The sequence below is a fragment of the Dicentrarchus labrax genome, unplaced genomic scaffold, assembly GCF_905237075.1.
Source record: "Dicentrarchus labrax unplaced genomic scaffold, dlabrax2021, whole genome shotgun sequence".
Lineage (NCBI taxonomy): Eukaryota > Metazoa > Chordata > Actinopteri > Moronidae > Dicentrarchus > Dicentrarchus labrax.
The window spans coordinates 20,278,899-20,305,313 of record NW_026136714.1 but is presented as its reverse complement, the minus strand read 5'-3'; the positions used below and the strand labels follow the sequence as shown (position 1 = coordinate 20,305,313).

Sequence of the window (26,415 nt, the reverse complement as noted above, 5' to 3'; positions counted from 1 at the left end):
AAGATTTACAGTACAACAGGTTGAGTTCTCACACAGAAAAGATATGTCTCCCTCTAGAGGCAGAAAAGTGATTCACAGGTCTAATCTTGCAAACCATGATGCATCAACAGACTACAACAGAGTCTTAATAAAAAGATCTGTTCAGGTACACCCTGCTGTTGACCACACATTGTTCTTACCAAACAGAAAAACGTATGATATGCCCCCAAGATGAATTCAAAACACAAACACCACCGCTGTAGTATCACTTCACTTCATTATAGTGCTGAATGCAGTGGAGTTCATTTACTAATATTCACTGTACAAATTTGAGGTACTTGTAGTTTGCTTTAGTATTTTTCTTCTCATGCCACTTTCTGTTTTGACTCCACTACATTTCAGAGGGAAATACTGTACTTTTTACTGCACTACATTTATTTGACAGCTTTAGTTACTTTACAAACGGATTAGTCGATTGACAGAAAATGTATTGTCATTTTCATGCATAAACATGTCATGGTTCCAGCTTCATGAATGTGAGGCTGCTTTTCCTTTTTAAATAATTGTAATTTATTTAGAAATTTGGACTTTTGGTTGGAGAAAACAAACATTGTGTCACTTTGGTCTCTGGTGCTGGCATTTCTCAATCTTTTCTGAATTATTATAAACCAAACAATCAGTTGATTAATGGAGAAAATACTCAGCAGAGTTGTCCATAATGAAAGTAATCATTGGTTGCAGTCCGATACAAAATAAATCAAAAAGAGTTCCACCTCAACCAACTCAAACCAGTCCTGCTTTTATATTCATGCATGAGTAATAACAATATAATGATAGTGTACCAGTCACAGGCAACAGATTTCTGCATTGAGCACTTTTAATACTTTAAGTACACTTTACTTATTATACTTACATATTGTACTTAAGTAACATTTTCAGTGCAAGACTTTTACTTGTACAGAGTATTTTTACAGTGTGGAATTAGTAATATTACAAAGTGCATGATCTTAATACTTGTTCCATCAGTGGTTACCAGTTCCAGGGCTACCACCACTTCTTACCATGACATACTATTACTATTAAAGTAATATCTCATTTAACTAATATTTGCAAATCAAAGTTCTTTTGAATTTGTATTATTTATACATGATTTTACCTGCAAACTAGGCTTCTTGTAAACTCTTTAGTAAATCTGCTTTACATTCTTGCAACTTATTTTCTCAGGTCCAAGTAGAATCATCAGAGAGGAGATAAAAGCTACAGAGGTCTCACTCTGCCCCTTTAACCAGGAGCTAAATTGCCAGAATTAAAAGTCCACTGTTGAAATCAAAAGAATGTGATCCAAACATACATTGCAGCTGCAAGTGTGTCTTGTTTGCTTGCACCATGCAATTATAAGATGAAGGTGTTCCATTATACAATACAATACTCAGATAGGACATTAGTATAAATAAACTAACTCTCCCATTTGGGGATGAAAACTGAAAAAATCTGCCACCCTTTGTTTGATTTGATATCTGCCTCATGTACGCCAGAATGTCTTGTCAAATTACCTATTGGGGTTTTCAATGGTTGAATTTGTTTAGGTAAATAGCTGTTTGTTCATGTAACTTGGACACAAAAAGTGAAACAGGAAGAAGAGGAATGAGGGAGGAAATACATTCCTCATCATTTATTATGCCTCAAAAATACACATAATGCGTTTTGGTGAGCACCTGAAGGTAAACATAACTTTGTTTAAAACTCTAGTCTGCGGGATAGCTTTTAAAAAGTAGCCAATAATAAAATCTTATAAAGCAAAATGACGCTAATTAAAAATAAATATCCATATAGAAAAATAGAAAGAAAGTAAATAGAAATTCTCGTTATATTAGTATTTGTGAGTATCAGTTTTAGTATGTATTCAGAGCTTATACGTAAGTAAAAGTAGCAATACCACAACGTAAAAGTCTGTTATAAGTAAAAGTCCTGTATTCTGTAGCAGCCGGACACAGAAACAGCAGACTGCTGCTGAGTGCCACAGCAGAGGCTGATCATTGCTGACCCCTGTAAGAGAGTGTGTGTGAAAAAGAAGACCATGCAGGGAAGAGTGGCAGGACTAAGAAACAAGTGTTCTGATCTAAACTGAAAGCGAAGCGGGCCCAAATCCATGCTGATTCTGAAGTCAAAGTAAGATTTTAGTGGAGTGAAGTATCCCTAAACTGTATGTGGTTATTCCTTTTACCTTTGGGCTCCTCTGATGTTTGATTGGAACTTTATTACCTGGTGAAACTCTCTCACCTGCCAACCAAGAAATAATCTCCTGTTTCTCCTCATATTAGCCCTATAGTATAGAAAATGAGTCCATGTCCCCCCTCCCCACTTCAAGAACACAGAACTGCCTAAAAGTACTCCTCTGTTGAACTTTTCTCCCACCCTGGAGTCACCCTGATACATTCCCCATACACACTCACACCAACCGTTCAGTGACACTGTAACTTCCTCTTTGGACCTTTGATTAAATGACACTTATACAACAACTCTGTGGAGTAATGGGACATTGTGACTTTATTTTTTAAGTAAATATGTTTCTTTATTTAATGAAATGATGAAATGTTAATGAATGAACTACAGTGTGTACAGATGTGCTTTTGAGTTATAACTCTGTTTAGGGATTCGATTGATTTAATTTGTCCTTAAGTTTGGTTGTCTGGTGCCCAATTTTGTTAACTATACATATGGCCTTGAATTATACTACAGTTCAGAATCTTACCTCAGTAAAAGTATTAACATAAAAATAGTGTGCATTAGTGTGTTTGCACCAATGTTGTGAATCAGAGGCTGATTTTAATTAAATATGTTTTTTACTGTTGGGTAGCCTAATACATAATAATACATCGTAATGTATCAGTTAATTTATATTATGTATCAATAATCAAAAATCTGAATCTGCAAAGTACCTAATGTTGTCAAATCTAGTGCAGTAAAAAGGCTTGCATTATTAGTAGTGATAAAGTGTGTAAAATAATGTTAGTATAAAATGGAAATACTTAAAAACTTGGTTTATTTACGATTGTGGCTTTTGTTGACGTTTTGCCACGTGACGTCGTTACCGTGGCAACAGAAAAGCTGACATGGCTGACATGCAATGCGCTTGCGTAACTGAGAGAGGATTTACAGACGTTTCCCTTTTCTTTATCTTATCTCGTAATTACGAGATATGGCGCCAATTTTATTTTTTTATCCAGTGAATGCAATGCGCTTCCGTACCCTCGAGTAACAGTAGCATACCATCTTTCCTAAACCTGGATCCGTTTTCACCCACGGAGTGACTCCTCTTCCTCCATCAACGATCTTTGCTGACAACAGGAAAGCAGCACTGCAGCAGCTTCCGGTTCCCCCCCCACCCCCCTCAGTCAGCTGTCTCTGTTTGGAAACAGCTCCGTCCGCCGGGTCCCGGGTCCCTGGTCCCTGCTGCGTCCTCTGCCGCCCTGCAACTCCTCCACGATGGGGGAAAACGACGACAGCGAAATCATAGAGCACCACGTCGAGGAGGAGATGGAGAAGAAAGGCACAAGGAGCCACGCAGCCTCCTCCTCCTCGTTCCCGGAGAGCGTCACTCCGTCCGACAGAGAGGGCCACAGCGGCACCCAGTCCTCCCACAGACTGCTGGCCTACAGCGATGCTCTCATCTCCATCATCGCCACCGTCATGGTAAGACACCGAGCTTCACTCCCCGGGAACAGCCTGCTGCTGGCGGCGTTTAGACGCATGGCCGAGCGGCGGTGGGAGCGTCAATATAGCGTCACTTTATTATTATTATTTATATTCCCCGTTAAGTACATACCGTGGATACGTACTTTTCTACATGTCAGAGGAAAACATGAACTATCTCTCTCCCTACACTCATCTGACAGCTGTAGGTGTGGTTATTGTGCAGGATACACACAAACACACGTTATACACTCACCAAATACAACTCATTGCAATAGACACTCTCTCTAGCTCTACTTTAAGCGACTGCAACATTAAATAGTTGCTTTCTTACTAATGCATCAATGCAACTGATCCAGTAATCTCACTGTATAGTGGTTCTCAACCTGGGGTCCGGCGGCCCTATGGGTTCTTCAGGAGGTTCCAGGGGGGTCCCCAAGTATATTAGAGTATAAATCTACAGTACAGACAGTTTTGACACTTGACACTTTATCAATATGGCGGTCTGTGGATAAAGGTTGAGGACCACTGCTGTTTACTATAATAATATACTGTAGCACTACAAAAAGGGCCACTACTTTTACGTTTGATACTTTAAATATTATTTATTTCTGGTTTCATTCTTTTAAGGTAAGATTAGACCAAAAATGTGTTAAAATGTCAGTTGGAAGTCAGATTGTCTCTACAGATGCTCACTGTCAGGTCCTCTTCACTGAACATTAGATATTTCTCTTAATGCAGTTTGCTTTATTCACAGATATTACCTGTGGCCCATACCAAGATGGAAGATAATGAGGTAATGTTTGACAGTAGTAATAGCTGTGTAATAACACAATGATGTCTTTATTGAATGAAGGATATTCAGTAGTGACATGGTGATACTGTTGGGTTAAGGTCACTGTAACTTCACTATTGAGTGCACCGGATATACTACAAATCTGTGCAGTCTGTAAATGTTTGTTGTTGAAAATAAATGTATATGTTTGTCTGTCTTGCAGGAGTTGAGGGAGAGTGTTCAACTTCTGCTGACAACAAAGATTGCTGTTTACTTAATGACATTCCTGATTGTGACTGTAGCATGGGCTGCTCATATCAGGTGAGTTATTATTATTATTAGCAGCAGTAGTAAGAGTAACAGCAGCAGTAGTTGTGGTTGTGGTATATCTAAGGTTTATTATTATACATTTTTTGTGTTTCACAGGTTATTTCAAGTGATTGTACGAATTGATGATTGCCTTGCACTGCTAAACCTCGTAAGTACAGTATCGCTGAGGCCATCAGTGCTTGATTGTGTTTATTGAAGTTTGTCCACAAGTAATAATCACTTTGACTATCTTGGATATTTCAGTGAGGAGAATTAGTCTGCAAGTTAGCCTCTCAAAAGCAAGCTAATGTGACTGTATGTCTAGATGTATATTCTTGTTATGGATCACATGACATGTATTTCTAGTTTGTTGAAATGTTATTTTTTATGGCATCAGTTTTAATAAACACAGCTGGACACATTGTCCCTGACATTTCTTGTCCTTTTATGATCTGATTTACAGTTTAATTAGCTTCACAAAGGCTTGAGGTTGAATTTCTGTGACGTGCACATGAACTCAGAGTCCAAAAATAAATCAGTGCATGTTGGTAACTGGTTTTATAGACAAATAATGAATACTTCCATACTGAAAGAAAAAAGTAATTTCTCTGGTGAGCTGTTTCCTTCTTTCTAATGTGAAGTTCTGCTTTCGGTTCTATTTCAGGCCTGCATGATGCTGATAACCTTTCTGCCGTACACAGTGAGTATGAGTCTCTGCGGTGCTAATCAGCAGCTGAATAAATCACACAGTTTGCTGCACAAATAAATGTTAAGTTGACTGATTCATTCGTGCTCTCTAACGTACGGTGTGCCTTATCTGCGCAGTTCTCTCTGATGGCGACCTTCCCTACGAACCTCCTCGGGATTTTACTCTTCTGTGGTTGTGTGATGGTGATGGGCGTCATTCAGGTGTTTATGTTAAAGTGTTTTTATTCCAGTCCTTTTGGAGAATTCATACATAAATCCTCTCAAACCTCAAAAAAAAAAAAAAAATGTTGTTCTTGCTTTTGTTTTTTCTAGTGGAACGACCTCTTATTTACGTCTTACTTATTTCCATCCTGTGTAATCACATACATCATAATCCTTTGTGTTGTTTTTTCGCAGTCGGTGATTGTGCTGTACGCCTTCAGCCGTCCCTTCCTGCTGAACGAACAGATCCAGATATCAGAGAACCAAACCTTCTACAAACACCACATCCTCAAAGTCATCATGCGGGTTCCCCTCATGTGCATGTTCGCCAGCATCTTCTCCCTCATCTTCTTACAGCTGGTAGGTGGCGTTTATTTTCTTCAGCTGTGTGAAGAGGCTTCATTTGATCATCAGTAGTACTAATGATTGTTTTATTATAGATTCACATACTAATTAGTTCTGTGAGTAATCATTAAATGTATAAATCTCCCTGGAGCCCAAAGTCGTCACACAACAGTCTAAAAAGCTAATTTATTGTCCAACATCTTCACATTTGAGAAGCTGGGACAAACAAATGTTTGGGATCTTTGCTTGATTATTTACAATAAATAGATTGAATAGATGCATCAATTTTCTGTCAGTTGATTGATTGAATGTGTAATTTCAGCACAAGTCTTTCACTCACTTCAAAGTTTACGTTACCTCCGAACTGCTGATGCTGTAAATCTCTTCTTCGCAGTGACATTTTCACTTTGTCTTTCAGTCTTACGTGCTGTTGGCGATTGTTATCTTCCTGCCGTACATCTCCCAGTCTTTGAAGTGGTGTCGCAGCAAAGCAATTGGTAAGCTAAGAGTTAGGGGAAACATATCAAATATGTGCTGACCTCTGGTCAGAAATACTCTGGGTCTGGATGTAGATTTATTTCAGAATGTGTCACGTGCTTCACCTTTTTAAGACTTAACCAAATGTCGTCCACTTCAGGTCAGGTGGAGGAGACTCCAGACTCCATGTTGTTTTACACTTACCTGCCCAACGAGCCGCTCAGCAAGGACCGCGTGGAGGCTTTTAGTGATGGAGTTTATGCAATCGTAGCAACGCTTCTCATCCTGGACATATGGTTTGTTTCACTTTGTTTCCTTGAATGGGTAAACATAGGACAAAAACATGTTTCTTTATACACAAAGCATACATTGTATACAAGATAGATGATCAGATAAATGTTAGATAGAATCTTACGGATCATATGAACTCTATACACATATTGAATTTACTGTATTTATGTAGCAGCTATACCTGCATATTACTTCTTGGCTAGTGGCCTTTTTTTTGCAACAGTGCCATTGTTCTGACGGGCCATTATTCTAAAACGTAATAGTCGGAAAAATGCCCCATTATTCGTCCAACAGCCCGTTATTCTGGAGGCCTGTTGTTCCAGATATACACATGTTGGTATCACCAACTTACGTATCTAACTTAAAGGCACACTATGCAAGATTTTTACCTTAATATAACAGCTTCAAAGTCATTTTGATGGTAAACGAACTCGTAGTATAGCGAATCAATCATCAAGAATCACAAATTGCTTTACGGCGCGATGTCACATACATCAGCGACATAAGAAGCAGCCTCAATGGAAGACACTAGCAGGCATTCACTCAGACGTTACCTGGTCAGTAGACATCTTTGGAGTCTATCTTTGCCTGTTCAATGTCCGATGCTTCCATCCTACTGAACATGTACCGGTATACAGGGGGGAGGGGATCAGGCCGTGAGTGCAGAGACGCAGAGCCGTATATAGAGACGGCTCTGGTGAGTGGTATTTACGACACTTAACGTTAAATACAAGTACTCCGCAGCGACTCTAGGGGTAGCTGTTTGACAAAACCGGAAAACTGCATAGTATGCCTTTAACTGACACACTTATTTTACCCCAAACCATGATCTTTTCTAAAACCAAACCAAATAGTTTTGATGCCTCTTCAAAGCTGGTTGGAACTCTGTAGCTACTTGCTGAAAACAACCTTCTCAGTTTTGTCTCTTAACTTTTATCCTCTCTGGTTCCTTCATTTAGTGAGGACAACGTTCCAGACCCCATTGTCGTGCAGAAGCAGTTTGGTGGCAGCCTGATAGCAGCTCTGCAGGTCTACGGCCCAGAGTACCTTGCCTACTTTGGTTCCTTCGTCACCGTTGGCCTTCTGTGGTTTGTGCACCACTCGCTCTTCCTCCATGTGACCAAGGCCACGCGCTTTATGGGCCTGCTGAACACCTTCTCACTGGCGTTTGTCGGAGGTTTGCCTTTAGCCTACCAGCTAACTCACGAATTCCCACACAACTCTCGCAACGAACTGGAAGCCATTCAGATTAGCTGCGTGATCATATTCTTCGCAGGAATATTTCAGCTCGCTATTTGGGTGGTTGCTCTTTACAATGAACATGAAACTCTGCACCCTTATGTACGTTATGGCGGACGCGAGCACGTGTTCATGCTAGCTAAGCTAGCTTTGTACCCCTGTGTAGCTCTGGGGACTTTTTTCCTCACATGTATTTTGAGTAAATTTAGCGCCCAAATTTTCCACCTGATGGAGATTACGGTGCCTTTCGCTTTTCTTGTGTTGAGGCTGTTGGTGCGCGTTGGGCTAGCTTTGCTACGGCTAATTTTCTGTCCTGATAGGCCCGACCCGAGGTCTATTGTAGAAGAGGAAGATGAGACAAGAGTGCCATTCAACGCTTTAGTCACCTAGCTAGCTTGAAGGGCCACAGAAAATGAAGCTATCTGACAGAAGAGTGAGGCATTATAGCGTAAATGCTTGGTCTCTGAAAGAGTTACTGTAAGGGTTTGAATTGGGAACCACGTGAAGAAGATTGTTCTCTTTTCAGAGTTTAAACTGGTTCCATTCTTGAATCAGTGCAAATGGGATTAGATGTGACCTGTTGAAGGCGAAGTATGGAAGTCGTAGAGATTTAGAAAACTCTCAGTGGACCAGAATAGTAAAGGATACTGACAGCCAAAGCCTATCTATTCATTTAATTGTTAACCTGAAGAATATACTCATGCTACTTTTGATTAGTGAATAATCAACAATCATCCTTGAGCGCTTAAAAGCCAAAGTTTTACCACAGTAAGGTTTCCCACTTTGATTTTATCGCTCACTTCGTCCTGAAGTAGCAAAAGGTCAAACATGAAAATGGCTATTTTCTGTCTTCAGGGATGAAATTATGTAAACTAGTTCATGACTTAGCTGATTATTCACTTCAACCTAAATGAGTTAAACAGACAAAACAGGTTTTTAGAATTATTTTTCAGTTGCTGTGCCAAATTCTGTAAGATAACCTATCCGTCCAACTTCTATGGTTTTAATTCTGCCTTAACTCACTATTTCTTTTACACAGAGATTTTGAAGTATGTCCAGATGCATTCAGTTTCATAAATGAGAGCTGATGGCTGAAGTATTTGAATACTTTGTGTAGGACAAGGGAAGTTTTGTTTTCTCCTTTCAGACTTTTGCCCCAATATAAATGTTGGAGTTGTTAGCAAACAAGCATGGGTTTAAGTCGGAAATGTCCAGCACTTTAAACACTGAACGTAGTACTGAACGGGTACGCCCATTCAATTTCTAATTGCACTAGTTTGAAATATTTTTTATTTTATTTTTTTATTTGTGTAATGCCCACTTGAATGTAATATCACCTTTTCAAATCTGTCAAACTGCTGTTTTAGTTCTACTATTATCTTTGAATAGAAAGACTGCGCACTTACATGACCCCTAAAGCTGTATTGTGCATGGCTGGCTTTAGATTCAGTGATAATGATTTCAGGTTTTCAAGTAATGTCAACCCAATGTTATTATTATATTATATTACCATCAGTTTAAATTATTGTTCTGGTTTTATCGAGATGTTCATAAAACTGGGTATAGTACATTTCTCCAGATGGGGTCACTGTTGTTCTGTTAAATAGTCCTGAGATACTGAAGCCATTTTCATTGCTGTAATGATGATGTGCTCTGCCATGATGTATAATTATGTGTTTGATACTGACTCAAAGGGAACTGAAATCTGAGACGCACTTTAATGGGAACCGGTCAGGTAATGGAGAAGGTTTAGATTTATATCAACAAAGCACTGAGTTGAAAGAATGACAACAAAAATACTGTTCATGTACCATGATTGGTTGGAGACGTCACGTCATATTTCTGGCTTCTTTTGTTTTGTTTGTCTTGTTTTAAGTCTGTTAAGGATGACTTAGCAGCAGCTCCCACCATACAAGCCATATGTTTTCTGAGTATTTGTATCTAATGATCTGTTGGTTTATTAAGATGGGAGCACTGTAATATCTGTGACTTCATGGAGGAATAAATACCTGTTTTTCACCTAATATACACAACTGTATTTGTATATTTTTCAAGTTACGGTAAAATTTTCTGTTGTTGTCATTCCTTAAACATGGTGGCTTTGTTTCTTGAGGCCAGATATTGTATCCCTCTCCAAACATTCCCCTCCGTATACTCTCTTTGACAGATTCTCAATGCTTAGGTGTTATCTGTTTGTAATAACTACACGAGTGCAAACAATGCATCTGCTCTGTCACACTGTGAGAAATCTTTTTGTTTTATGTCAAATCACAAACTGTCAAGCTTTGTTTTGTGAGTAAAGCTGAAGTTGTCACAAATTCTCTGTCCTGTCATTATTGGAGTACATGGAACATAATCAACACCATGTAAGACATTTTAAAGAAAAAAAACTTTATTCACCTCCATACAGTAAACATCTTCACAATATCCCTAACAAGATATCAATATGTGGTTCATACATTACTTTGTATTGCCCCTATATTAACAGCATTCTTCCTCAGTATCATTTTTAATCTTATCCACTCCAAAAGCTATAGATTTTCATTAGAAAACATGTCGGCTCAAAGCAAATTACACAAAATATACACAAAATGATAAATTAAAAAGACAAGCAACCAAACATCTGCAGTGCGTCATTACCATTTGGCTACTAAAAACTACCTGTTTCTGTCCTACCTTTACTTTTGTGTACCTCAAGTGTTTTACCTTCACAACTTGAATAAAAATATAAATTAGTCCACACAACAGCTTAAATCTAATTCCAACTACATCTGTAAAACTATGGAGTCTCGAGTGTGCCAATTGAATAATACACTTAATTGTAATAATTCATGTATAAAGTAACTACATTAACTTATGATTGATAATGTTCATAAAAACACTTCTTTGCCCATTATTATTATTATTGTGTTTTAAGACAGATGTACAAAATACTGTACTATTTTAAGAATTAAAATTTGATTAATTGTTTTTCGGACATTTTTCACATTTTACTTTTTTTATTATTCCAGTGGCGCACACCACACTCCTATATAAAACAGCTTTAAAAACATCTAAATCATTTGACTGTCAGCTGTTTGTGTTGATTTTTGGTCAGATTGCTTTAGTCTGAACACTGCCCACCTGTCAACATGCTTTGCTTGTTCTTGCTCAGTATGTAAGTTGGACAGTGATGGTTGAATACAGAAACGCCTGTAAAGCAGTAGTGTATGTTTAACCAGAGACAGGGTTTAGTCATAGATTTATACAGTACAATACAGCTGGTCCCAAAAATTCACCCATCGCCCCCATTCACTTCAAATGGGGAAAACACGCTAAAATGCACGTCTATGAAGAAAACATGCACAGAACAAACCGGACAAATAAATTATAACATCCTCGTCGTCCAACAACTTAAGGAAGTGAACAGTGACACATTGCACAGGCCACAGATTCAAATGTTAGTACTCCAGTCTGCGTCCCAGTTCCAAACTCCTCGGTTTTTCATTTTTCAGAACAAAGAGAGGATGTCGGAATAGTAAGGAGACAGTTTGGACTTAGGCCCTGGAGCTTTACAATAACGGAAGGAAATCAGTGTTAATCAGACAGTGCTTTGGTAAACATTTCTCTCTGAAAAGATCTGGTTTCAATCAGAGAATCTCATTGGCCGCAAACACAGCCTCGTAACACGCTCATGATGCATTGTGTCATTTATCACACTGGTGAACATGTGATTAATAATAAATGCCACACATATCCTGTAGAAATAAATTATCCAACCCTTCATCAAACTGCAACTTTCATAAATTAAAATATTGCTAAAAAGAAAAGCACCGCCCAGAGTAATAGCTGTTTATATACGTAAAGATATGTGTATATACAGTACAGTATAGACATATATACTGTACAGTATATAGGCTCCAAATGTACTCAGATCTTGTGTTATCATTGATATCTTACATTGCAAACAACATTCAAAACTTAAAGTAAGTGACTAATTTAACTGATTTAATGCATAAGACTCTGAAAAAGCAAGATGTTTTTCTGCAGTTTAACAAACATTGAGTACGAAGATGTGGGAACCTTCAGAGTGGTCTGATGCATCCACCCTTCCCTCATCCCCACTGCTACAGTGCAACTAAAATCATTGGTTAAATCGATAAAGGAAGCACAGTCTTTTTTTTAAAGGAATAGTTATTCTCATCATCATTTTGAAAATACGCTTATTTGCATTTCTTCCTCCCAAGTTCGATAAGAAGATCAATATTACGCTCATGTATGTACGGTTAGTATGGAGTCTGGAGCTAGGAGGTGATTAGCCTAGCTTAGCATAAAGACTGGAAGCAGCTTCAAAGTTAAAGCTCAGACATGACCATCGATCTGGCTTATATAATCCCTACACAATTCTTTTTTAAAAACAAATACAATTAGTAGTAGTAGTAGTCTAAGACAACTATTATTTAGTGTCCACTCAACACTTCAGTGCAGCGTCTCTGCTGGTTGCTGTGCACTACGCTGATTTTTCCCCATGTTTTGCAGCCAAAGTTCACATAAGCTAGCCTCCACACTGAGTATCTCACAAGATTCTGGCAACAAAAGTCAGAGAGGATGTGGATATCTGGTCAGAAAATAAAAATTGTATTTATTTAAGTTCCAATGTAGTGTGTTGCATCCAAGTTAGCTGCTTTGTAGAATTTTGTGCTGCTCTTCATTGTGTGCACAAACCGTTCTTGCGTGTTTCTGGGCGTCACTGTAACAACTGCGGGAAGTTACTGTACGCAACTGTTGTTTGCCAACATTGCATTCGTTAGTGCAGCTCCATACTTCACGCACAAACGTGGAAGTGGTATTGATCTTCTAATGTAATTCTCAGCAAGAATAAGCATATTTTTCCAAATGTCAAATTATTCCTTTAAATTCTTTCTACAATCTATAATAAAGGGTCACCCAGCACACCCTCTAAAGCAGCAACTGCAGATCTCAAATCTACATCCCTACCTGTTAAAAATCTATTTTGTTCATGCTAAAGGCTACAAATGAGTTAAATCTCTTTTTTTTGCATATCATTTCTCATAGCTTAAAAGTGTTTTTCTTTTTCCCCAGTACGTCACACAAATAGTTATAGTATTTATTACGTAGTTGTTCAGCTAAATATTTCCAGTATATTTATGTACAATACATATAACTTGAGTGTTGATGCTCTAGTGCTGATGCTCTAGTTTCTGCGTTGACATGCCTACAGTCAATTTTCTATTGACTTAACTGTGCAAGTTATTTAGATTTAGACAGAAGACTAAAAGCTAAAAGTTCACACTGTGGAAGAAGAGAACATGGCTTAGTTTAGCAGTAGCCCAAGACAGGACTTTCGTACATGCTACATGTTTAGTTATGCTGTGAGGTTAGGATCATTAAATGGAGCATAGTCTATAAAACAGTGCCTAGAGTATGTATGACAACCCTGCTGCATCACTGCTTCACCCACACCCAAACCCCAGAAAGACAAGTCTCAGCAGTCTGTTTGCTGTAGCTCAGGTCCATGTGCCCAACATTTTGGGCCCAGTTTATGCTGGTAAAAGTTTCTCAAATCCGTTTCTTCAGCTGAAGTCAGTGCAATATTTGCCGTCCACGGGTAAACTGCACATCCACCATCCACCCGCGCTGAAAAAGCCATGTGCTTTAGAGTCCGTTTTGTTCCGATATGACATTATATCTTCAGTCTGTACGTTGTTAGGATGGGGACTGCCTGTTTGCTCGTGAAGCGTGTTGTTGTTTATGTGCCGGTCCAAGTGGAAAGCAACAAAACCACCTATTTTTTATTTTTATTTAATTTTTTTGGTGTTAGTATTGTGTGTTTTTTTGTTTTACTGTGATGTTGTTCCACATAGTCTGGAGAGTGACCTCAGGTTCAAAATGGTGGTTTTGAGCTGGTTGGAAGTCGAATGAAGAGCAGACAGGATGATGATGGATGCTCGGCCAGAGGCCTGGGATCACACACCATACAGCCATACTTAAGTGTGTGTGTGTGTGTGTGCGCGCGTGTGTGTACATGCTTACACAAACTCTCCAAATCATCACACACACACTCTACAGTCATCACCCTGTGAAGCTGGCGGCCTTTCATTCAGCCTGGGCAGCAGCGGGGGGCAGCATGTCCCTCTCTCTCAGGTGGGAGTGCAGAGTGTGGAAAATGCTGAGCTGCTGTTCAGGCTGAAGCATCAACAGCTGCTGTAGCACCTTGCTTGGGTTCGGTCCCCTGCAAAATGACAATTTAAAAATGTAACCATGATGGAAACACAAGCATAAAAAAGCTACTTTACCTTACAACCACATCTAAGAACCTGTAAAAACTAAGGCATAACAACTCTAGCAGCCTTTTATGGACCAACAGAGGTTTTAAAATCTGACAGAAACTATCTATTGCACTTTCTGTAGCTTTAGGTCCCTAAGGAGACTCCCAAGGGACTACTACAAGGAAGGGAAGTTCAAGGCGAAGGTCACATGACAAATGAGCATAGCTGAGCTAGCACTTCTGCTAGTGAGATAATCTGCTTCCATGTTTACTGCCAGCTGACTGCTATTGGCTATGTGAGCTGTTACAGTGTTTTCTAATAGAACACACTGAACTGTGGGATAATGATGTTGTCTGATGAGAGACAACAGACCTACACTTTTAAGAATTTAAGGGAAAAATTTAGAAGTTTTGATTATCCTGAAATCAGTTAGTCTAGTTTGCAATAATATTCCTGAAGGGTATAATGTTATATTTTGAAGGGATGTGGCACAATTTGTCCAAAATCAATAGAGTCTGTTCAATGCAGCAGTTTGATTAACAAGCTTTACTGTGTTTTCCACTGGCTGTAAGGTGTTAACATTTATCTTCAGTGCAAGTAACGTTACCCAAACTGGAAAGGCTACCAAAAAGTAGCCTGCAGACGCCATCGACCCCCTGCCTTGCAGGTCATAGCGGCCTGCTGAGCTTCTCAAGGTTCCTGCTTACTCAAGTTTTATAAGCAGAACGTCTGTTTCCTGCTGTGATATTATAGATTTGTCACTTAGGTTTTACACTTGTAGCTGTCGTCATTATACTGATGTAATACTGTTAATATCTTTATTAGGTATCCAGTATGGTTGCTGACTTTTTTTACTGACATGTTCCTTTATTCCACAGCCAAAAAAATGTAAATGACTATAAGGAAAATGATGACACATTTTTTGATTTCTCCATCAGACACATTTCCCTATGAGCCTCCATTACTTTTCTTACCTGATGAAGCTGGCTATATAGACGTGTGTAAAGGTGGCCATCAGGTACTGACAGTCGAACCGATCCATGATGCCACCGTGGCCTGGGATGGTGTTGGCAAAGTCCTGCAGGAGAGGAGAGACAAGAGCATTTGAACTCAGGTACCTACTGAGCCTTGTATTAAGGTGTGTGTGTTGTTACTAGAGTATGGTTTAGCCTGTTCATTTTCTTCCCTCTTCAAAAAGTAGAACAAAATACTTTTTTAATATCTCTTCTTGGTGCTGCTCTGGTATTGCTGCAATTTATTAAAGATCCCCTGTCAAACCCATATGGTGTCACTAGGTGGAGATGTGCTGCAAAGGTAGTCAGCAAAATGCAGAAGCACTGACTACACAAACATTAACTGACTCAGTTGTTTGAGAAATTACTTTTTACAGCAGGGAGCCCTTAAACAAGGTGCTGAGACCCCAGGAAGAGCAGTGGTACCGCTCAGTGGCTGACAGTAGGAGGCTGCGGTTTACTTCCATAGCCTGCAGTAATGTGAATGTGTGCTGCTGTGTGAGGGATTATGCAAGTATTGCTGGAGCTACCTGTCACTTTAAATAAAATCTCTGCTCTTCACCACAGTTGATGTGGTCCAGCCAGTTTCTGCAGTATTCAAATATCTACCTGAAACCAATCTCTGTAACTTGTAGCTTGAGGTGGAGGCAATAAAAAGGAAAACACAAGCTAATGACCTATGACCTAATTATCCCCTTTAATACAGATTTAAGTGAAAACTGTACCTAGAGGAAGGTGCTAAAAGAATAAAATTATACATAAAGAGAAGGGAAACAAAACTAAAATGATACCCCAGATGATGGAAAGTAAATCACATATTAAGAAAGCTTGTTGGACAGGAGAGAAGACTAAATGTTCTTTACTTTGATTTTGAAGGCTCGCTTGAATCCGCTGGCAAAGAAGCCGCCAAAAGGCCCGATGAGAGACCCGAATGACGAGAGGAAGACGCTGTGGATCTGGAAGGGATACAGGTTCACCGTTTTCTAAGAGAAAGACGAAGAGAAATGGGATGAATGATGAAAACCTCATTTTGGTCTTCTCTCTATACAGATATTTACGTTAAAACAAATAATCACAATAATGCTAAAGCAGATTTCTATATAATCATTTCAGCAAGTCAGTGTGGACAACAAATTCTAAAACTTGAGTGTGGTTCCTTCCTAAAAATGCAACTACATAAGAAATGTTAAAAAAAGATTATATAAAATAAGAAAATAAGGCATTGGGCTGATTTAGTAAAATTGTATTCTCCCTTAATAGTCTTAGAATGGCATGACGTACATGTTTACAATAATAAAATATTTATTTTAGAAGATTATTATATTTCAAATGGTTGTAGTTGATGCAAAAGATTTTAAATTAAAAGGAATGAAAAGGACACAAAGTCTTACCCATCTCAGTGTATTTTGTACGACAGCGGGAAGAGTGTACTCCTGCATCACAAAGATATCAGAAGGCTCACATTCAACTGTAAACCCATTGGTCTCGCTGTTGAAGCCCACGGGACACACAAAGTACTGGAACTGAGACAGGAGGTAGGCCAGCTGAGGAAAAATAAAACACAAAGAAAAGATAAGCTTCTAACTGCTTATTAGTATGATGATTAGTATGATATCACATCAGCAAAATAGTTAGGAGTAAGGATCATGCTTTCGTGCAACCTTCACATGTGGGTAGGAATTTGGCAATATCAACTGTCTAAATGCTAAAAAAGCATCAGTGACAGATGTGTGCGAGGGATCAGAATATGTGGAGATGCTGCAAAAATAATTTTTCCCTCCTGGCAATAAAGAATATTTTAAATTCTTTTTTGAGACAGGAGAAAACAGACCATGTGACTGGATGTTATGAAAGCACTGTCTGGCAGTTGTGAGCATGTTGGGAAACAGCCAACCATGTCACAACCCAAACAACTCATACATTTTTGGCAATGGCTGTTTCTTATCTTAACTACAATTTTAGCAGATAATCAACCACAATTTAGACGTCTCACTATGTTCTAAAAACATGTCTAGCTGCAGTGTATCTGTTACTGCAAGCTGTTGGACAAAAATAACAAACACAAATTATCTGGTCTTGGAAACTGTGAGTAAAATTTTTTTTAAAAATAGACCATGTGAGTGAGTGGTAAAAGCAGATAAAGTGTACTTACGATGAAGCCAAAGACCACAGTGGCGAAGAAACCTCCGATGAAGCCCTCCCAGGTCTTCTTGGGGGAGAGCTGTGAGGGGGGGGTTAGAAACAGAGGCTGTCTTTCACATCAACATGACATCAGCCTCACCACAAACTACATGTGATTTAAAATAAACCTCAGCTCTGAGTTACTGAATAGTTCTTGTGTGGATAGATGTACAGCAGAAGCCATCGTTCAAATTCTCTTTTATGCGCTTATCCTGTATTTAATCTTGTGGAGATTGACCCAGTAGTGTTCATTACATTTGAGAAAGTTCAAGAAAGTTAACCTTGGAAGGCAGCTGTACTCATGAGATCATGCAGGAATCTTCTCTTCTCTCTCATCTTGCCAGGCTTCAATCTATACGTTTGTGGCTTGTACAGTGGTACCAAACACATCACAACTGGAGAGTATTTATTCATTGAAAGAAGAGCAAAGAAAGGCACTGAAGGCTTTTAGCAGTGGAAAAGAGGTGTTCGCCCTTCTCCTGACTGGCTTCAGTAAGAGTTTGACTATGTTATACTGTTTGTTCAATTGACTGGCTGAAATTCGCTCCTGATAGGAAGTGATAGACGGATCATCCAATCACCTGCCAGTATTTTTTTTACCTTAAATTTACCTTAAATTGTTCACTTTCAAAGAGTTCAGCTTACACTCCTGTGTCACAACCTGGAGAGTTATTTATTTATCAGCAGGTTTCTCTGAAATACTGCCAGTCCATTTAGGGCTGATGAGACAACAGTTTACTGCTGAATGGCAGAGATGATCGTGTGATGGAGAATATATGGAGCCAGAGAAAGCCCAATCCCTCCATTTGTTTTTCTGACACCTATTTGGCTCAGTGTAATAAGGCAGTTGCCCAGACATTCACTACAGTCACATCCACCCCAGGGGATCCTGGAAGGAAGGTGAGATACTGTATAGTCCCAACAGAGTGTTCTGGATCTGCCCTGAGAACTAGTCTCACTTGGACATCCAGGAAGTATCCTGATCAGATTTAGAAAATTAGCCAATTTCAACACAAATTAGCAAAATTTCTACTGAGATCTCTATCTGGAGGTTTGAGCACCTCAGTCTCTTTGCAGAAGTCTTTTACTGGATAAATCTCTACTACTTGTTCTTGTAGTGATGCTGTTATTGGAAGCTCTTTCTACTCTTAGACAGTATAAAGCCATTAAATGTAATGCGAATGCCTAAAATGAGAACAACATAAGAAAATGTTTGATTTACCTTAATCAGCGGAGTCCTCCCAAAGAAGAATCCAAACAGATAGGCCATGATATCATTGCAGATCACAATGGAGATTGGGACAATGAACCTGCAAGAAGGAATTTACACAATGTTAAGAGGCAGTGGGGAACTTACACCATCCACAAGCCAAAATCTGATGAATTCTGGTTGTAGCTAGTAAATTCGTCTGCTCTAAGTGTCAACTAATAACTGCCACCGTGGCAGGGAAAGATAGCTTATATGGTATTATAATGTGGCAGCATGTTTTGGAAATTGTGACAATAGAAAGGTAATTACTATCAATCTAGCTGACTAAATCACTTTTTATCTAGAGCAGCTAATTAATGAAATTATGTATATATATATGACATGAACAGATAAATTACTTGTTGCCTCGAGTCACTTTCTGTTGCATTATTAAAACTTTAAAAGCCTGTATGAAGAGCACTAAAACAGTAAGAACACACATTTGTGACAACACGTGTGGCAATACTCAGAAACAACAAGGCAGGTTTCCTCCGGTCTGTCTGTGTTCTGCTTACCAGATCATTCCTTCAAACAGGTTCTGAATGACAAGGTGGGACTGAGTTACCACAATCAACAGGGTCACATGGGTCCAAGCAAACTGGAATGGCAAACACAAACACAAACACCACAGTGTCACTGCACCAGAATGTAGCCACGCCTGCTCAGAAGTTGGCTAGTGTTAGAAAACAGTGGAATCATACAAACACCAGACAGATGAGGTTAATGACACTGACAAAGCAACACTGCAGAGTGAAATGATACACATGTCAAAAACATCCAAACAAAGAACTATATGATAGTGTGAGAAGAGCAGGCAGCGGGTGGAAAAGCTTTGACAAACGTGTGTCACAGATTTATTGGACATATTCAAATGCAGCAAAATGATTTAAATAACTTTACAAAACAATAACACAGCAGCATAATAAAACCAAACAGGACTGAGTATTCAAGCTCAGAAAGTCTTTTAGCAGTAAATATTATTTTATATTATCCAGAGTTAGCTGAAGATTTGGTTTTAGGTCTGTAGTTAAACAGGTGACGAGAGAATCCAATTCCTTTTTTAGGGCTGGCGTTTAAAAAGGTGCATTTGTGACACTTTAAAGTACTTTTGCATAATTATTCTTATCAGAGGAAAATCCAACTAGTCAATACATAAAAAATGCTAATAAATAAAAAAGATAAAATGATACAAATAAAGTTAGTTTGGGCCAATGACAACAGAAGAATGTGAGGTGAAATAAAGCTGAAGCCATTGTAGAACTCCTGCATTTATCCAGGATCAAATTCTAATCTGCGAGTACTACTGTATAATATCAAACGTAAAGAATTGAACAGGAAACACAGTTGTGTTTCAAAAGAGCTGAGAAGTGAGAAGTTTAATGTCCAAAAGAAGTTCTACGATGGCAACATCAGAGCGCCAGATTAGTTTTCAAAATCTTCTCAGAGGGGCATAACAGGAAGTGAGAAGCAGTGGAAGAGCATGGACAGGAAGGTTAGTGGAGGGGTAGAGGAGGGGGAGGAGGAAGAGGAGGAGAGGGTTACTTGGCTGATACACACCATATAAAACTGCAGGCGGTAATGTTTCTTCACTAAACTCAGCACAAACATGCAGAAACCTGTGAAAGAGTAGACAACATGCTGTCAGTTTTTACTCCAAGTTGAAAAAGTATACGACATATTAAAAAATACACATCACATATCACTCATTTACTGTATTTTGCATGGGGAGGTGTGTGTGAAGCTTGCCTGTGACTGAGTAATTCACTATTTTCTTTCACACAAACATCTAGGGGCATTTTATATTCAGATAATTTAAACTGACTTTAAGTCAGACAAGTGAATTTGAATTGAGGAGGCTGATATCTGAAAGCTCCTGTGTCAGGTTTGTCTACATAAACCTGTGAAGGCCCTCAGGGGAGCCGTTACTGCCAACAGATGGAGAAGATGCTGTCTAGCTGAGAATGTCCTTGGGGCTTAAAACTGTAGCTGACGCCTGGCTGGGTCAACTGAAAGACAACTAAGTCAGCAACGCTCAGGAAGAAATGTGTTTACCCCACTCTACTACAGGGAAAAGGATTGTCACAGCAGCAGCTAATAAAGATCAAGAAGCTGCTGATCAGTGTGTTCATATTCAACACTTCTGTATTTGATAGATAAATAATTTAAGGACCATGTTTTTGCATGTTGTAGCATATTTTTTGTAAGTGTATTTATACTAATGTTACTATTGATCATGTTCCAGCTGAAAACAGCCAGCTTTCCAAGCGTGTAGGAGAGACTAGGGTGGCTGCAAAACTCGCTGAACCACGACTTAGTGGAAGAGGACGTGCTCCCTCTGTAGATATTCTAAGATGCATGTTTCTTCTTAAGTGATTAACTATAATGATATAGTTATAGTTAAGTATCACAACAACCCTGTTCCTATATTATATTAGTATTTCTGTACAGCAATTTCTAGTTACTTATTGGCCAACATTAAGCCTGCATGAGAACATACATATAACACCCAATTTCTAGGATGGATTATATCAAATAACTTTCCAATCTCTGGATAGTATGATTGATTAAAGTAAATTGCTTAGGTTTAAGTTGTTGACTGTTAACTTTTACACATAATGTATGTGAATCATTAGTGTACAGAGTATCTTGATAAAAGCTACAGCTCAGTGTTTACGGTTTTATGGCACATCCGGCTACAGTTTACTAGAGCAATAAACCATCCTATCAGTAAATGAAAGCTCCAGGGAAAAAGAGGAAAACTCAAGTCATTGCAAATCAGTTTAAAAACTCAGAAGTTTATACTTCATGTCCCGAGGCCCTTGTTTCTCTTTTTGCTCTTTTCTCTCCCCAATAATGTGAACTCGTAACTTTGTAACTCGACTCTACAATAAACACACAGTGTCTGGTGAAATCTGATCCACTTCTAAATAAAACGTGAGTGTAAGCGGAGGGGCCAAAGAGCGTGTGTGTTTTGCGAGATATAGCAGTCGTTTTTGTCTTGAAGGCGAGACCCACCTGCAAGGTACAAAGCGAAGGAGATGAAGCGGTGATAGCGAGCCAGGAACTGCAGAGGTTCCTCCCTCTGCACCAGAGCCCCAAAGTAATCTGCTACAGTTTCACCATAGAAGAAGTAGTTGACGCAAATCAGGAAGTACCTAAGGCAAACAAAAGGGACATTAGTGTTGCTTTACATTTTCTTTTTCTTATATTTCCCCGATTATGTTTGAGTGCTTCTTGGCATGGAAGCATTTTGGTAGGCTGTGTATAAACTGTGTGCAAGAGTTTCTTTGTGTACTTCAGTCTGAAATGTGTGCTAATGTATGAAAAAACTTTAATCAGTTGTGTGCGTGTGTGTGTGTATGTGTGTGTGTGTGTTTTTGTGTGCGTATGGAGTTGTTATGAAGGGTGGCCTTGGTGAAAGGGGCAAGTTTCAATTAGCCTTCATTTGCTTCCAACATGGCAGTGATCTTTGCTCCTATGCTGCACTGAGCACTGCTGTCCCATACTGTAGTTGTGTATGCAAAGGTAACCTGTTAACAAAAACACTGGAACAGAAACAGGAGCAAAATAGGGCACTATGGTGGTGGGTGGGTGTTGCATATTCAGAGCTACTACCTGCAGAGGAAGCTGGATTGAGTCAGCGTTTTACTGGAGGAACAGCAGAGTTAAGTAGACTGTGGCTGCCAGAAGAAATTACTAAGTGCTACCTTTAAAAGAGCAATTCTGACTGTTTCTGGATTTTTAAATATCCTATCATATTTTTATATACCATTACGTCCCTAATGAATATAGACCTAACATTCGGGTGTCCTGTAACAGGTCACTGTGGCCTAGATGTAAAAGTAGAACATCATTATCATTTAAATGTTTTAATACAGTTTCTGTACTTGTACCAAAGTTATTTCATAATACCTTACCTTGAGAAAAAAACTTTTCTACAAAACCTGTTCACAAGCTAATCATCTCAAATGTCAATTACTCAAGTATCTGTGCAAAAACGTATACATAGTCTAAAACTGAATAAATCTGAAATATCTGATCCTAAAGTAAGTGGACAAGAACAAAAATACTAGATGATACAGACACAGCTTGGTTGATGCCACAAAAAGTACAGAGGTTTGATAACAAGCACAATGTAAAAGTTAGTGACTTAACGTAACTATATCCAAGTACTTCCTGGTTTGTGGATGTTTTTTTTCCATCTGAGAAAAGGACCAATCTAATTTATAGGGCATCTGAGCAAATTCATTTTATGTCATATAAAGCTTTGATAGATTCCTGAAACATCCTTACTTCCCTGGAGATTTTACAGAATATCTAGATAGTTAATGTCTGAAATACAAATAATTAATCTTCTAAAATATGTGTAAGCAGAGGGGTTGATACAGATGCCGGTCTGATTCTTCCCAAAACAGTCATTTGTCCATCAACACATGTACTGTCCTGTTAAAGTGACTCTAAGCAAGACAAAGCTCTTACAGTATAACTGTACTATGTGATTTTGAGGGTGAAATCTGAGCAAACATTAAAGTTAGAATTCTGCAGTATTGCTCTTCTCTGCTCATAATACATCTATAGTATAGCTGCTGTTTACTATGAAATCCATTCTCCTTACCAGCTTAGTGTCCTAAACCACGGCAGTTCATAAGAATGGTAAACTCTGTAGCCGATGGTGATGATTTCTTGGAAACACTTGATTTGGACAGTCATGACCTATGTCAGATGATGGGAAGAGAACAGAAATAAGACAAGGAAGCTGATAAACAAACTGAGAGTCAGGACCTAAACTAAACTTGTGCTTTAAAAAAAAAAATCTATTTTTTAGCTATCAGAACTACAAATAATATCAGTAATTACAAAAAAATTAACTGAAAGTCAGATAGATGCATTGATCAATCACTGTCACTTACCACTAATATAAGAGTGACAGGTCCCATGTAGATGATAAGGAAAAAGCCTGAAATCATGGCTAAAGACAGAACCCCTCGTATCCAGTAGTTCTTCCATCTGTGGAGAATGGAAACTTTGAATTATTACCTCAAAAATGACATGAGTATCTAATTAATTAAATTTAGGCTTCGTCATTTTTCGTTAAATGAAAGAGAGACAGCAGAGAGTGAAAAGAGTTACACAAATATATGATTACATTTCTATATTTCTAGTTTTAAAACATGGACTGCATAAAATTATAGAGCCACGAAATTACCTTAGTAGATCATGATTAGCAAAGCCTTTGAATTTACAGAATTTACATGGTTATTTATCAGCTGACTAGGGGAGTTGAATGGTTGGGTGATAATAGTGGAAGCCCTGAGGTTGTGGTTGAGGCACTTGTCAATGGCTGTCAGGAAAGAGGAAAATAACTGGTCACAGTTGCTGGTTTTATAACTCTGTAAGATGACCTCTGAATATTTATTCATTAAACATTAGTTTCTACAATGAAATTTAGAAAGTATGTTCTCTTGAAAACCCAGGTACCACAGATGCACAAACTGAACAAGACTGAGAGCCCTATTTAAATTATCTATAGCGTACGGTCTAAAGTGCATGGAGCAAGTGCATTTAGGGTGTGTCCAACTCCACTTAGCTAGTTAATGTCACATAATCTGGATTCACAGTAAGGCACACAGGAGTGGAGTGGGTCATCTACCATTCCCTTTAAAAGCCAGGTGCCCCTGCACAATACCATTGGGACACATCAAATGGACTCAATGGATATCTGTACAAAAATTGGAGCCGATCTAAGTCATAGACATTTAGATATTTCACTGGGTAAGTGAAAACCTGGACCTTCTGGTTGTACTAGAGGAAAGGTCAGGGATCAACAAAATTGTTCATTTTAAGGGCACCGTGAATGTCAACATTTCATGGCAATCATATTTGTAATTCCTGAGATATTTCAGTCTGACTTAATGCGGTGGGCCTATCACTATACAGACTGACATTCCTTTTTCCATACACTAGAGTCACGGTTACAGGTTGTCATTTTGATTGGTTGTCATCCTCTAAAAAGTATGGTCTCACGTAATATGAGCCAGTCTGAGCGCATATGGCAGAGGAGAGAGCAGAGACATGGATGCTTAAGTAGAGATATGGTGTGCTGGAGTTGATAGCAAGGAACAACTTTTGTTCAGACCGCGTTCGGCGACATGAGAAGAAGACTGGGGCGGACCAGAGTCCTATAAGAGTCACCGAGGTGAACTAGTGGGGTGACGGCGGAAAGGGAGTCCAGGGGGGCACAGATAAGGCCTGCATCCTTTCTTTTTGTTGGCCATCAAGGTCTTCAACATATGTTGTGACCTGTTAGTAGCTGGTAGAGCTAAAAGGCTTAGTGGTAATTGATCCTCTAAACCCAACAACAAATCAGTTTTCCAGTACTACCCTTGCCGTGACACCAGCATGGCTAAAAATGTGGAATGAGGCCTTGTCCACTGCAGTGTTTTTTCACAACAAGGCATGCAAAGCATGTTGCTGTGAATCAAACTGCTGCACTGCCTGCTGCCTGGGAGCAAAACAAAAGAGAGGAAACAGCCTAAAAGCTGCACAGGAGCCAAGCAGGGCAGAGAGCCTGGTGCCTGCTGTATGAATGGAGAAGAAAAAACAGCTGCATCATGAAAAAAAAGCTGCTGCTGCTTCCACTCAGCACTGTGGGGCTCACACTCACTCTCTCTCTCTCTCTGACTCCATCCTCCCATCACTCACTCACTCCATCGCTATAACTACCTCCCTTCCTCCTCTCTTCACCTTCAGCTCCATCTATTCGTCCTTCTCTGCAGTGTCATTTTCCTCTTTGGTGCGCGCCATTCATCTGCTGCTCTACTACATCTTCCCTATCCCTCCATCTGTTTCTCCTTATCTCTCTCTTCTTCCTTCTTATTTATTTCCTTCCCTTTCTTCTTCCTCCCCCTCCCTCTCTCTCTCTCTCTCTCTCTGCAGTCTGTTCATCAACGGGTCTCTCTGCAGCACACCGGCTCCTATGGCACTCCAGCCTGCAGGGATTAGTGCTTCCCTCCTCCTGAGCCTTTAAGCCCTGTGACCTGGCCGTCACTGATTGGTCGCACCCTCCATTTCTCATCTGTATATGAAACAAGGCCTTGTTCATTTGCGTTCACGGAGCTGCTGACTTGGACAGGCACTGATTGCCAAGTGTAACAGCCCTGAACTGTGTTTCCACACTACAAGAATGTAAACTGTACAAGAATAGCTATTTTACTGATTGTTTGAATAAAGTTTTAACTCTAGCCTTCAATGCATTTCCCAGATTTTACTTTGTCTGTGTACTAGGTTCTAGCACTCAAACAACAGTTTTTTTCCTTTCTAACCATGCCATATAACTTCATAAATGAATATTATTCTTATTATTATAAGAATTCTTCTCATTAGGCACAAGTATTATTCTTAAATATTAAAAGAGAGAAAAACAATATCTCCTCTATTTTTCAAGAAGCTTTGTGTGCAAAAATGTTTTAGTATCTCCAAGCCAGGTTTTCCTAAACTAAGGCTTTAGTGCCACACCAAAATATCATTCTTTTCCTTGTCACTGTACAGTACATGTTTTTGAGGTCACACATAGTATTTAGAGTACCACAATACTTGACACAACAGACTGTAAGCAAACCTGTTTCAGAACTTGACATTCAGGTGAATGAGAAATACTTGAATTTATTAATGTGTGACGGTTCAGTG

General features: G+C 39.1%; 2 protein-coding genes and 1 long non-coding RNA gene across 3 annotated transcripts in view; 1 reads left to right on the top strand and 2 right to left on the bottom strand.

Annotated features, from left to right (window-relative positions):
- Window positions 1-3,234: 3,234 nt before the first annotated feature.
- tmem175 (transmembrane protein 175) lies at window positions 3,235-10,335 on the top strand. The gene is made up of 10 exons (XM_051421916.1): window positions 3,235-3,672; window positions 4,430-4,468; window positions 4,671-4,768; window positions 4,874-4,925; window positions 5,421-5,456; window positions 5,582-5,665; window positions 5,861-6,025; window positions 6,429-6,507; window positions 6,648-6,783; window positions 7,738-10,335. Exons 1-10 carry the CDS (start codon window positions 3,466-3,468, stop codon window positions 8,405-8,407), a joined length of 1,566 nt encoding a protein of 521 aa, XP_051277876.1. The 5' UTR covers window positions 3,235-3,465; the 3' UTR covers window positions 8,408-10,335.
- Window positions 5,300-6,653, bottom strand: LOC127375732 (uncharacterized). Its single transcript, XR_007887394.1, has 2 exons — window positions 6,368-6,653; window positions 5,300-6,049 (listed from the first exon to the last, which is right to left on the bottom strand). It is a non-coding gene; the product is annotated as an uncharacterized LOC127375732 (long non-coding RNA).
- Window positions 10,336-10,391: 56 nt separating the features above from the next.
- The window catches only part of cds1 (CDP-diacylglycerol synthase (phosphatidate cytidylyltransferase) 1), a 29,318-nt gene continuing 13,294 nt past the window's right edge, over window positions 10,392-26,415 (bottom strand). The window contains exons 3-13 of the mRNA XM_051421917.1: window positions 23,640-23,736; window positions 23,345-23,442; window positions 21,745-21,884; window positions 20,287-20,345; window positions 19,245-19,327; window positions 18,703-18,790; window positions 17,452-17,520; window positions 16,691-16,843; window positions 16,163-16,282; window positions 15,261-15,364; window positions 10,392-14,249 (exon numbers count right to left, since the gene is read on the bottom strand). Of these exons, the coding sequence (XP_051277877.1) occupies window positions 14,114-14,249; window positions 15,261-15,364; window positions 16,163-16,282; window positions 16,691-16,843; window positions 17,452-17,520; window positions 18,703-18,790; window positions 19,245-19,327; window positions 20,287-20,345; window positions 21,745-21,884; window positions 23,345-23,442; window positions 23,640-23,736 (1,147 nt within the window). The 3' untranslated portion in view covers window positions 10,392-14,113. The remainder of the gene's footprint in view (window positions 14,250-15,260; window positions 15,365-16,162; window positions 16,283-16,690; window positions 16,844-17,451; window positions 17,521-18,702; window positions 18,791-19,244; window positions 19,328-20,286; window positions 20,346-21,744; window positions 21,885-23,344; window positions 23,443-23,639; window positions 23,737-26,415) is intronic.